Source organism: Candida dubliniensis, chromosome 6 (genome assembly GCF_000026945.1).
Source record: "Candida dubliniensis CD36 chromosome 6, complete sequence".
Classification (NCBI taxonomy): Eukaryota; Fungi; Ascomycota; class Pichiomycetes; order Serinales; family Debaryomycetaceae; genus Candida; species Candida dubliniensis.
In genome coordinates this window covers 82654-96082 of record NC_012865.1, presented here as the reverse complement: position 1 = coordinate 96082, position 13429 = coordinate 82654, and the positions used below count along the sequence as shown (strand labels likewise).

General features: G+C 35.5%; 6 protein-coding genes across 6 annotated transcripts; 5 read left to right on the top strand and 1 right to left on the bottom strand. All coding sequences in view use genetic code 12, as the record gives it.

Annotated features, from left to right (window-relative positions):
• Positions 1-388: 388 nt before the first annotated feature.
• CD36_60390 (iron transport multicopper oxidase precursor, putative) lies at positions 389-2263 on the top strand (the record flags this gene model as incomplete). Its single annotated transcript, XM_002420797.1, has 1 exon — positions 389-2263. The coding sequence occupies one exon, from the start codon at positions 389-391 to the stop codon at positions 2261-2263; it is 1875 nt and encodes a 624-aa protein (XP_002420842.1).
• A 1600-nt stretch (positions 2264-3863) lies between these two features.
• CD36_60380 (iron transport multicopper oxidase precursor, putative) lies at positions 3864-5729 on the top strand (the record flags this gene model as incomplete). The annotated part of the gene is made up of 1 exon (XM_002420796.1): positions 3864-5729. The coding sequence occupies one exon, from the start codon at positions 3864-3866 to the stop codon at positions 5727-5729; it is 1866 nt and encodes a 621-aa protein (XP_002420841.1).
• A 562-nt stretch (positions 5730-6291) lies between these two features.
• On the top strand, positions 6292-7842 carry CD36_60370 (AP-3 adapter complex mu3A subunit, putative; the record flags this gene model as incomplete). The annotated part of the gene is made up of 1 exon (XM_002420795.1): positions 6292-7842. One exon carries the CDS (start codon positions 6292-6294, stop codon positions 7840-7842), a length of 1551 nt encoding a protein of 516 aa, XP_002420840.1.
• A 158-nt stretch (positions 7843-8000) lies between these two features.
• Positions 8001-8355, bottom strand: CD36_60365 (dolichol phosphate-mannose biosynthesis regulatory subunit, putative; the record flags this gene model as incomplete). Its single annotated transcript, XM_002420794.1, has 2 exons — positions 8001-8255; positions 8353-8355. 2 exons carry the CDS (start codon positions 8353-8355, stop codon positions 8001-8003), a joined length of 258 nt encoding a protein of 85 aa, XP_002420839.1.
• A 261-nt stretch (positions 8356-8616) lies between these two features.
• CD36_60360 (exocytosis and cation homeostasis regulatory protein, putative) lies at positions 8617-11847 on the top strand (the record flags this gene model as incomplete). The annotated part of the gene is made up of 1 exon (XM_002420793.1): positions 8617-11847. The coding sequence occupies one exon, from the start codon at positions 8617-8619 to the stop codon at positions 11845-11847; it is 3231 nt and encodes a 1076-aa protein (XP_002420838.1).
• A 228-nt stretch (positions 11848-12075) lies between these two features.
• On the top strand, positions 12076-13422 carry CD36_60350 (conserved hypothetical protein; the record flags this gene model as incomplete). The annotated part of the gene is made up of 1 exon (XM_002420792.1): positions 12076-13422. One exon carries the CDS (start codon positions 12076-12078, stop codon positions 13420-13422), a length of 1347 nt encoding a protein of 448 aa, XP_002420837.1.
• Between the last annotated feature and the right edge of the window lie 7 nt (positions 13423-13429).

The window sequence follows — 13429 nt, the reverse complement described above, 5'->3', positions numbered from 1 at the left end:
CTTTGTCTTTTACCATAACAGTCCAAAGTCAATTGGGTCCAGGAATCATTGAATATTCCATCACCATTATATTGGTAACAACAATACAAGAGTAAAGTGAATTAGTTTTCTTGGCTGCTGCTAATCAAGGTCATTTTCTCCTTCTACATACATTTTGACTAACTGACTTTTACATTGTTCTTTATTGACAGGGTAAAAACTATAGATTAAGAAAAAAAGTTTCCATAAACTTCAATCTTTGAATATATCCGATCTGGTACTCATAGAAGGACTATTGTCGTGTTGGTGAAAAATTAACTTGAAAAAAGGCTACCATACTGAACACAAAAACGTTTCAAGAAAATACTCCGAACACAAACAAAAAAATAAAAAAGAAACTGAGTTGAAAATGCGAGCAATTCTATCTTCATTCGTAATTGTGATTACATTTTTATCATCGTTGATATCAGCAGAAACTCATACATGGTATTTCAAAACTGGTTGGGTAGATGCAAACCCAGATGGGGTTTTTCCTCGTAAAATGATTGGGTTTAATGGTTCTTGGCCTTTGCCTACATTAAGAGCCAAAAAAGGTGATAGAATTCAATTATACTTAATTAATGGCTTTGATAATTTGAATACTACTTTACATTTTCATGGATTATTTGTTCATGGTGCTAATCAAATGGATGGTCCAGAAATGGTTACTCAATGTCCCATTCCTCCTGGTGAAACCTACTTGTACAACTTTACTGTTGAGGATCAAGTTGGAACTTATTGGTATCACAGTCATACCGGGGGTCAATATGGTGACGGTATGAGAGGTGTCTTTATTATCGAAGATGACGATTTCCCATATGACTATGACGAAGAAGTTGTTTTAACGTTGAGCGACCATTACCACAAATATTCCGGGGATATAATGCCTTCCTTTTTAACTAGATTTAATCCAACTGGTGCGGAACCTATTCCACAAAACTTTTTGTTTAATGAAACAAGAAATGTTACGTGGAAAGTTGAACCAGGAAAGACATACCTTGTTAGAATTCTTAATGTTGGGGGATTTGTTTCACAATACTTGTGGATGGAAGATCATGAATTTACTGTTGTTGAGATCGATGGTGTTTACGTCGAAAAAAACACCACTGACTTATTATATATTACTGTTGCTCAAAGATATGGGGTTTTGATTACCACAAAAAACTCCACTGACAAGAATTATGCTTTCATGCAACGCGTTGATGATACTATGCTAGATTCTGTTCCTGCTGATTTGCAAGTCAATGGAACCAATTACATTGTGTACAATGAAGATGCCCCATTACCTGACGAATATGATATCGACTCAATCGATGATCCCTTGGATGATTTTTATTTAAAACCTTTGAGTAAACAAAAGTTGATGGATGATGCTGATTATACCATCACTGTTGATGTTCAAATGGATGTCTTGAACGATGGGGTCAATTATGCTTTTTTTAACAATATTAGTTACAGAGCACCAAAAGTCCCAACTTTGTTGACTGTTTTAAGTGCTGGTGATGCTGCCACCAACGAATTGATTTATGGTTCTAACACCAATAGTTTTGTGTTACAAGGTGGAGATGTTGTTGATATTGTATTAAATAATTTTGATACTGGTAAACATCCATTCCATTTACACGGACACATTTTCCAATTAATTGAAAGGCACGAAGCTGTAGATAGCAAGGAAGATCCAGTTACCTTTAATGTTACTGATCATGCTGATTGGCCAGAGTATCCAATGATGAGAGATACTGTTTACGTTAAGCCTCATTCTTACATGGTCTTAAGATTTAAAGCTGACAACCCAGGTGTTTGGTTTTTCCACTGTCATGTTGACTGGCATTTAGAACAAGGATTGGCCATTGTTTTGATAGAAGATCCTCAGGCTATTCAAAAGAATGAAAAAATTACTGACAACCACAAACGTATCTGCGAAAAAGTTGGTGTTCCATGGGAAGGTAATGCTGCCGCCAACAGTAATGATTACTTAAACTTGAAAGGTGAAAACCTCCAAGTAAAAAGATTGCCTACAGGATTTACCACCAAAGGAATTGTAGCACTAGTTTTTTCATGTGTTGCGGCATTCTTAGGTTTAGTCACGATTGCTTTCTATGGTATGAATGACATTGCTCATGTCGAAGAAAAAGTTGCCAGAGATTTGGATGTTGACTTGGAAGATGAAAATGAGGATGAAGAAGAAGCAATAATTGTGAACGAGAATTCGTCTTCTTGCGAAAGCAACTCTAAGCCACATTAATGAAGAATGAGAAATTCGTATGTTTTTCGATTGATTGATCTTGGTATTTTGGATTTAGGGAAAGGTTTTTTAAAAAAAAAGTGTGTGTGCGTAAAGGATAAACCAGTTGTGAGATTCCCAATGGAAATGTGTTTATCGTTTTTGAACCAACCTTTGCTAAAAATAAAGTATTACAGGAAGCTATTAATTGAAGTTCAATTTCAAAATTTATTACTTGTTCACTACTTTCATGCTAATAATGGTTTTATTTTAATTTGTTAATGACTTGTCTTGATGACCAATTAGATTCTTTTTTTTTTTTTTCATTCTTTAGTATATAAACAAACCGACCCTATTTAAACCCCCTTAGTTTAACCTTATTTTCCTTTATATTGCTATACTAGTTTTGAATTTTAAATACAAATAATTTTATTCCGTTTGAAAAAGAAATTTATAATGTTTACTATTTTGATCAATTAGATTGCAACATGGTATTATAGTATAAAGTTTAAATTTGAATTTTTTTTTTTTTTCCCTTGCTCTCCTTGTAGCATTGGTAGCAACTTTGATGGCAAATTCAATGCTAAAAATTAAGTTACATGACTATATCATACTTGCAGCCAAAAACAACATTGGCATTGTCAAATTTATTAAACCACCATCACCAAATCATAAAATTCAAGCTTACATAATCAGCCTTATGAAAATATGAATGGCTTGCTGCAGTGTTTCGTCTCATATTTTACATTTCGATGCAGAATAGAAGTTTTTGTGGTTAGTGTTTTGCATTCCAATGCATTCTATTTTTTTCTTTCACTACATATCGTCTATTATATTCTTGTGCAAAAAGAAAATAATTGCAATTTTAAGCGTTGCTTGTATGCAAATTATCTTTATGATCAAGCGATTTTTCTTTTTGTAATTTATTTTTTTTCTTGGATTTGAAATCTGATTAGTATTGGCAGGGAAGGGCATAGCATAGCATGGCATATGGCTTCCTAACTTGTAGTTTTTATTCTGACAGACAATATTCTTTTGAGTTTTGCTCAATTATTTTATGTTTGTCTCGTTATTTTTTAATTTATCCGTAGTTTTTCTTCATCTGATTGGATAATCTTCCTTGTACAGCAATGAGAGGGTTCGGGATAACTTTACCTTTTAATTCTTGAGCCATCAGAAGGTCATTTCTAAAGCCCCATCCCTTTGACCAAGATTTATCTGATAATTTTGTAATAAGAAAAATATAAATAGTGGTACTTTGGCCGATGACTCTTTGCTTCAACTTTATTTTTGCTTTCTTTTCCATAATTTCTAAGAACTCGCATCCAGGAAACACCCTATATTCTACTACCATCACCACCTGGTTTCTTTTCCTCGTATTTCTAAGAGCAAAGAGATCAGTTATACTTCTTGGCAGGTACTAATACAGTATAGTGGTACCCTTAATTCAGCTACTAGTCCATAAATAATACTATAAAACAAGACTGGTTTTCCAAAATTTCAACTTTTGGTTTATACTTAGCTACATTTTTCCAGGACAAAACAAACGGGTCGTTGTTATTTTGAAATTAAAACCTATAGAAGAAGCAACTGAGTACAAGAATTAATTGGGAATATAAAAATGAGAATGACCCTATCTTCATTAGTAATTTCAATTACGTTTTTCTTCTCATTAATAGCAGCAGAAACTCATACATGGTACTTTAAGACCGGTTGGGTCAATGCCAATCCTGATGGTGTATTTGAAAGACCAATGATTGGTTTCAACGACAGTTGGCCCTTACCTACCTTGAGAGTAAAAAAAGGTGACAGAATTCAATTATACTTAATTAATGGTTTTGATAATTTGAATACTACTTTACATTTTCATGGGTTGTTCCAAAATGGTACCAATCAAATGGATGGTCCAGAAATGGTCACTCAATGTCCTATTCCACCTGGTGAAACCTACTTGTACAACTTCACTGTTGATCAAGTTGGAACGTATTGGTATCATAGTCACACAGCAGGCCAATATGGTGATGGTATGAGAGGTGTTTTTGTCATTGAGGATGATGATTTCCCCTACGATTACGATGAAGATGTTGTTTTGACATTAGGGGATCATTATCATGATTACTCGAATGAAATCATCCCCACATTTTTAAGCAGATTCAATCCTACTGGTGCAGAACCTATCCCACAAAACTTCTTGTTTAATGAAACAAGAAACCTTACATGGAAAGTTGAACCCGGTAAGACTTATTTGGTGAGAATTGTTAATATTGGGGGATTTGTTTCACAATACTTGTGGATGGAAGACCATCAGTTTACTGTCGTTGAAGTAGATGGTATTTATGTTGAGAAAAACACAACCGATATATTGTATATTACTACTGCACAAAGATATAGTGTTTTGATTACCACAAAAAACTCCACTGACAAGAATTATGCTTTCATGCAACGCGTTGATACTGATATGTTGGATGTCATTCCCTCCGATTTGCAGTTGAATGGTACTAACTATATTGTGTATAATGAAGACGCCTCATTACCTGATGCTTATGATGTCGACTCGCTTGACGACTATTTAGATGATTTCTATTTGAAGCCTTTGAGTAAGGAGAAGCTATTAGATGATGCTGATTACACCATCACTGTTGATGTTCAAATGGATAATTTAAATGATGGAGTTAATTATGCTTTCTTCAATAATATTACTTACAAAGCACCAAAAGTTCCTACTTTGTTGACTGTTTTGAGTGCTGGTGATGCTGCCACCAATGAATTGATTTATGGAACCAATACCAACAGTTTTGTGTTACAAGGTGGCGATGTTGTTGATATTGTTTTGAATAACTTGGACACTGGGAAGCATCCATTCCATTTACATGGTCATGCCTTCCAATTGATTGAGAGACATGAAGAAATTCCCGATACAGAAGACCCAGTTACCTACAATGCTACTGATCATGCAGATTGGCCAGAATATCCAATGATGAGAGATACTGTCTATGTTAGACCTCAATCCTACATTGTCATGAGATTCAAAGCCGACAATCCAGGGGTTTGGTTTTTCCACTGCCATATTGAGTGGCATTTAGAACAAGGTTTAGCCTTCCAATTGATTGAAGACCCTCAAGCTATTCAAAAAAATGAAAAGATCACCGACAATCACAAACAAATCTGTGAGAAGGTTGGTGTTCCATGGCAAGGTAATGCTGCTGCTAATAACAAGGATTATTTGAATTTGGATGGCGAAAACCTTCAAGTAAAGAGATTGCCAACGGGCTTCACTGCTAAGGGTATTGTTGCCTTGGTTTTCTCGTGTATTGCAGGATTCTTAGGAATGGCAGCAATTTCCTACTATGGTATGCATGACATTCAAAATATGGAAAAAAGAATTGCCAGAGATTTGGATGTGTACTTTGATGATGATGAAGAAGAAGATCAAAGCATCACTGAACAGGATGCAACTGGTTCCTCCTCAAGTCCATCAAACAAATAGAGTAATTAGTCGCTTAGAAATTGACTCATTTTTTTATTTTATTTTATTTTATTCCAGTTAGAAAGTGGTCTTGTTGGTTTTTTGGATAAAATTTAAAGAAAGTCATGAAAAATTGTGTGTGTGTGTTGGTCTAATTGAATTTGAATATTATTGAGAACAATTTGATTACCCCAGTGAAGTAACTTTCTTTGATGGTTTATACATTGAAACAACATTCTACATCTGAATCTAATAATTTGCAAATTTCCCTTAAGAATCCCATGCTTGATATTTTATTTGCTTGTTAATGGTTGTTTTTTATTTTTATTTTTTAATTTAGATAATTTATATCTTTGTTTTAATATATATATTATTGGCCCGTTTAACTTGCTAGGTTTCTTTGTAAAATTAAAAAGAGCAACGGGAAGTGACCAAAAGTGGTACTGGCTCACTAAGAGCGGCAGGAAAAAATGTGAATTTCTTTAGACATAGAAAAATTAAAAAAGAAAACGCTCTTATGTCGAGCCAGTTGATTTTTGTTACGAGATAAATTATTTGATCTACACCAGAAGTGTTGGTAGTTATGATTGAAGCTGTCTATATCTCTGACTCTACTAACTCGTTGGTTTACGAGTACACAACGTCACTATGTATTCCAAAATTTAAATCATTAGTTCCAAAGGTTACCTCATTTAACGATTCAACAACCATCGATAATAAAAGCACAACCTCCAATAAGATTCCACTAAACTCAAAGTTGTACTTGTTTGTGCATCAACATCAGCAGTCTGCATTACAGTTTTTTTTGTTATGTAAAGAGATTGACAATGCAAACCCATTGTTGCCTTCGATTTTTATCCGAAGATTAATTGAGGTTATGGAAGATTACTTTGGGGATTTGAACAGTGTCAAAATCGAAGCAAATAATGAAATATTAACATTGTTATTATACCAAATGTTAGACGATGGTACTCCGTACATCACAGATTTTAATAAGTTACGAGACTTGGTTAGTTACAAATCCTTACTTTCCAAGCTTCTCAGCAGTGCTACGACTGTTGCCTCCAAGGCTACTGGAACGGCAGTAAGCAATAAAGGTCCCTTAGATTTGAATAGAGCAAATAACCATCAAACAACCGACATACCTTGGAGAAGAAACAATGTGAAACACACAAACAATGAGATGTATGTCGATGTAATCGAAACCGTCAATGTCATTATAAAACCCACAACCAGTAAAACACAAAGACATTTACAACTGGAAACGCAGAATCAAGGGTTTGACTCTGCTTTTTACTCTTCAGCATCCAATAAGTCATTCAGCGGCGGTATTGAAAACCACTTGATTAGTGGTTATATTGATGGCGAAATCAATTTTTTGAGTCGATTGACAGGGGTACCTGCATTGCAGTTATCTTTGAACTCCGTAGGGACAAGCAAAATTCAGTTACCGAGCTTACACAGATGTATTGATTTAGATGTTTGGAACGAAAACAGAGGCATATTGTCATTTATTCCACCTGATGGGAAATCTACTCTCATGAGGTATCAAATTGATTTCAACAAAACCAACCAGAACAGAATGTCAGACAAACGATCAACGTTGAGTTTGCTAAAGTCTGCAAGTATCGAGGCTGAATTTATTTGCCATGAGAACACTCCTGATTTTGAAATTAGATTAAACTTATCCCAGTCTATATCTAAAATAGATTTCCTAAGTGTCGAAATAGTAAGTGAACATCCAGACGATCAAATCAAAATGAACCGTGCTACCCATGGAGACTTTTCAACAAAAGGAAATGGAAAAGCAGAATGGATTTTACGACAATTAAAGCCAAATGTGTTTTCACCTGTGTTCTATGGATCGGTTATATCCAATACAGAGAATTCCAGTGATGAAGAAGAGGAAGAAGGACCAAGATACGAGGACAGCCAAGAACAGCACAATAAAAGGATGGCAAAATCTAAACCAAGTTATTTAAAATTGAGTTATAGCCACAAGGGACCAGTTCCCAGTGGATTGAAAGTCGACAGTTTAAAGATAATTAGTGCAAAAGGGTTAGGAGATACAGTCAAGCCTTACAAGGGTGTCAAATATATGACCAAATCTGGTAATTATATAGTGAGATCGTGAAAAAACCGATTTGCTTAACGAAATATATTAAAGTATACGTCACACTTTTCATTCAATTCTCAACCTCCCTAAACATAGTTAATATACAATTATATTGATAGGTATGGCAAAAAAATAAAAATAAAAAAAAGATCTCTTATGCAGTAAAACTCACTCAATTATTGTGCTTTCTTCTTACTTTTCTGTTTCTGTTGATTCTTAATCAAAACTTTTCCAACAAAGGTACCAACACCCAAAGCAGCAACGAATAATAACAATATTGGCAATTTGATGGCGTAATCTCTTGGCAAAAAGAATTGATTCAATATATTGTCTTCATTGATAAATGGCAATACAAATACCCAAGTAGTGTAGTATGTGAATACAAAAGCAGCAACACCAAGCATTCCAAATCCAATTAGTTTATCGGCACACTTGATAAAAAAAAAAAAAAGTAAAATAAAACTGTTAATATATGTAATTCTTTGATGATAGAGAAAATTCGTGATTGGAACCACTGTTATGACATACCATGATATTAGACTGAAGTAAAAGTATAGTAGCACAGATTTGTTGCAATAAATAGTTCTGGTTGAAAAAATGTTATACGTGTTGTTCTTTTTTTGATTTTTTTCGTGAAACTAGATAAAACGAGAAACTCAGTTCATTGTTGTCAGGGACACTACCATCCAAACTATGAACAGCCTGCACGAGTTGTGTGACCGAGCTGCGGGATAATTTGTTACTTTTCTACTTTCAACAATTTGAAACTTGTAGTTAACCAAAGACAAAGCAATGTTTAACAAGTTAAAACTGAGAAAGGCTCCATTATCATTGGATTCAGTTTCAAATGCCATCAAAACAAGGGGGTCAAAATCTCTTTCGCCTGAAGAAATCAATCCAAAGCACATTGACTTGAAGGTGATTAATCAGCTTGGTATTCCTCAGAATTCTATAGTTGCAGTTGCATATGATCCAGTACAATCGTTATTGGCAGTTTCAACAACCAGCAACGATGTCCGAGTATACGGACAGTTAAATGTCGAAGTTGTATTTGAATTCAACATTAAAAACCCAATCACGTTTCTTCGATTTGTCAAGGGGGTATACCTTGTCTGTGCCTCACCAGGTACCGGTTTGAGCATATTATCATTGCACTCAAAAAAGGTATTAGGAACAGGTCTGTTTCCTGGAACAGTGACAGCCATGGAATCAGACCCTTCTTTGGATTGGTTGATTATGGGATTGTCAAATGGTAGTTTGATGTTTTATGATGTTGACAGAATAAATTTAACTCCCTTCAGAATTGACAATTTACAGAAGAAAATAATGCCCAAGGAGAAAATGTCACCAGTTTTGTCCATTGAATGGCACCCTCGTGATATCGGTACTTTATTGATCGCATACCAGCAATCTGCAATCGTTTACTCCCTTGCATCGGGCGAAATAAAAAGTATCTTAGTCTACCAGTTATCAAAAGATCATAGAGGCTTTCAGTTGGCATCTCATATTGCAAACGGGGGGAAGAAGAAGATTTTTGGTGCATCTAAGGAAGTAATCCCTAAACTAAAGGAAGCCCACTTCCACCCAAATGGATTACACGCTGTCACGGTGCATGAAGACAATTCGATAGTTTTTTGGGATCTAGCAAGTGGTACAATTTTAGAAGCCAGAAACGTTTTTGACGTAAACATTCATCAACCAGGGACACCATTAGAAATTCCCGAGGTGTTTCAACCCATCGAGACCGTTCAATGGGTATGTGGCGAAGATCCAGAGAATACCAAGTTGATTATAACCGGTGGAGACCCTAACTCCAAAAACGCCATTCACGTTTTAGATTTTGGGTATACTTTGAAATACTCGATTACGTCGTATGAAAAACAAGCCGAATTTTACGCACAACCACAATCAGGACAAAGAATCATTCCAGTAACATTTTATTTGAATAAAACCGAAGTAGAAGAGGTAATAACAAAAATACTACCAATTACTGAAAATGGTTCGCCCTATTTCCATGGTGGGCATGACCCATCTTTTTTGTTGTTGGTATCAAATTTGGGTAGAATTTATTTTGTTTCATTTGCCGAACATGCTGGTGGTCAAGGATCATCTGATTTGGGCACGGTTATTTTGCCCACTTCTATATCGTTCATCCATCCACCGTTGTGCTCTTTTGATGTTGAACAAGTTAGACGAATCGATTGGTATAGTATTATGTCCAGTAGGGCATCCACAGGAGCAACTTCAAAGACAAAAGAAATGTTTTTTGGTGGAGCCTCTGTCGGCCTCAACAATGTTCTGAAACCAATAGGGTATGATGACTCTTTTAGAAACATTTTGATCACCGGGCATGAAAGCGGTTTAGTTAGGTTTCTCGATGTTACCAAAGGTGAGCAACATGAGGTAGAAGGAATTGTGCAAATCGGTCTTCGGGAGACTTTATTTGATTACGGGAATCCAAAGTCCTTGAGAGTTATCTTTGTGTCATGTTCATTTGAAAACCGTGAGTTATTGGTAGCATTGGCCACTGGTGAGGTTGTTGTTTGCAAATTTGGAAAGAATAACAGAAACGCTGGGTTATCGTCAACTAAAGACTATAGTGATTGCGGGGTACAACATGCAAATAAAAATGCTAAACTTTTAGATATTAGTGGAAGAATCCTGGGCTCGTTAAATGCATCATCCACTTTTTTGCCAACTAGCTTGTTACAGATCGAACCACCAGAGCCTATTTCGGTAATTAAGATGAGTAATATCGGCTTTGGTGCCGTTGGTTACAAATCAGGAAGATTGGTTGTTTGTGATATAACCAGAGGTCCCGCTGTGATACTCAATCTTGACAATATAAAAGAACACCTAGTCTCTGTACAGGGAAACTGCTACCCAACATCTATTGAATTTTCCATTCAAGAGTACGGCAATGACGGTTATTCGTCTATAGTTTTGTTGGTAGGAACAAACTGTGGTGGTAATCTTGTGATGTTTAAAATTACTCCAATGGGGAATGGTGGCTTTGAAGTTGTGTTTGTTGATAAAACAGCCCATTTGAATTATAGAACCACTGATGCCAGTGGCGCTGAAGGATCGTGTATTTCCCAATTAATCCCGCTAAACTCGGTGACTGGCGAGTCTGCAGTTGCAGATATGAGCGCATTCAATAAACTCAGCCAAGGGATTGTTATTCCAGCATATGTTATTGCCACCTCGGATAGAGATATTCGTGTTCTCAAACTACCAAAACAAAAGTTATCACACAAAGTTGTTGAAGACTCCTGTTTAAAATGCAGTGTTGTAAATTATCGCAACAAAGGTGTTGTGTTGGCCATTTTAGTGAAATCTGGGTTTGTCAAATTATGTTCTTTGCCGTCTTTGTCTGATATAGCTAATGTCAAATTGCCCAAGGAAGTCTACTCACAAGTTAAAGGTTCACTTGAATCAGGTATGGCAACACAGTCAGATTTATTACGATCAGGTGAATTGTTTGTTAGATGTTCCAAAACAGAATCCGTTTATATCACAACTAATGAAAAAACCCGCCACAAGGATGAAACAAATACTGATAGATTGTTTAATGAAAATGCCATTATACCACCACGTCCAACTGCAAGTACATTACTGTGGGCCAAAGGCCAAATTAGTTATGTTTCAGTTGATGATTTAGCATTGTTGGTTGCTGGACCTAACCGAAAGTCACCGAAGAATGCCGAGTCACAGTTGGCATATAACATAAGTCCTGAAGCTAATGCACAGAACAATTATGGCGGATATAATCCACAAAAAGGCAGAGATACCAACAAAGATAAAGGCTCGAGCCCTTATGACCAGCCAGTTAGACGAGGCACAAATAATAGTGGAGGTTTGGGGTCTCAAGGTTTCATGAGAAGTCTTCAAAATAGCATTCAAACAGTGGAAGAGACTTTTAACGATTATGCAAACCAAGCCAGTCAAACATTCACAGAAGGTTTAGAGGATCAAAAGAAATCAATGTACAGCGCTGCTGTAAAAAGTAAATTTGGATTTTAAAATAAATAGAAGTATATAAAGTTTGTAAAAGTAAGAATAATTATTATGACATAATCCGCAACACGTATGAATAATTTATATAGTCCTGCACAATATGCAGGACTGACGAAGTTGACAAATGTAAACAAACATACACTTTAAAAAAAACAAAACTCACATCATACAGATCAACAAGTGATTCGTGGCCTAAACGTTTAGATTATTGAATGCCATATAATTTACACACCAATGAGTAATAAGGAGAATATACCTATCACGCCAAAGAGCAAAGATAATAGAAATTCTGTTTCTGCTCTTTCGCCGATTAATAACCAAGCCTTAAGACCAATTTCACCTAATAAAGAGAATAATCAAATTGGCAAATTGAATTTTTTGGAGACAGACAATCTAGATGAGCATTTTGAACTTGTTCATGTCACCCAAGAAGAAATTCGACAACGATTACACAATATTGAATTGACATCAAAGCAGACAAGTGTTGATTTGGGACAACTATTTGATAGACTGAAAAATAATAATGAAAATTTGAATAAACTATTACGGAATGTGGTGTCTTATTCTGAAGAAGTAATGACAGAAGGAAATGCAACAAAGGCAGACATGGAAAAAATTTTAACTCGGTTGGATAAACTCAACGAGAGAAACAGCAGGTCTGATAATGATGTCAATCCGAAAGTGGAAATTACTGATAGTTCAATGGACAAAATTCGTGAATTAATAAGACAGGTGTTTGGTGATCACCTGAAAATGGATGGTGAAGATGAAAAGTTAAATGCTTTTAAAGAAGAGGTTTCTAAAATTAAAGATATCATCAATGCACATAATGAAGTTGTGAGCTTTCAATTGAAATCTCAGGATACGAAACAAAGTGAGTTGACAGATCATTTGAATTCATACTTTCAACAATCCAAAGACGGCGTTGAAATGTTAAAAAAGATACATTCACATGTTGAGGCAAGAGAATCTGATTTGCAACAGTTGAAGGAAATCAATTTACTGTTAGAAGATCTAAAAGCAGCTAATCTTGCACTACAAGATAAGTTACCTCCTTCTGATTTAATTCAAAAAATAGTAAGTCCAATAGTTGCAGAATTGAAAAGTTCACCCCTAAATTCTCTGTTGCTGACTTCATTAGAAGGCATTTTAGAGGCGATTGATAAATTGAAGAAAACGATTGATGAAGGGCCCAAATCAGCAGCTGTACTTGAAAAGTCAGACAGAATTGCGGAGGATAAGAACACAAGCAACACTCTACTAGAAAAGCAAGAGGAAATGGAAAGCAAGATCCGCAAGATGGAAGACAAGTATTCGTTGCTTACTACAAAATATGAAGAAAAGCTTGAACAGTATAAAGATTTACTGAACAAGTACCAACAATTACAAGCACAAATTGAGGATACTCAAGTACCCACAAATAATCGAGAATCGAAAATGGAAAAATTGAGAAACTTCCATAAGCTCAAAGTGGGGGAAATTGAACAAAATGAATTTGTCAACGAGAGGAAACGGATTGCTAGTACTCCAGTTGTCCAAACCCGTAGTATTCAATTTACTAATAATTCAGATGAGGATTGATTGTCCT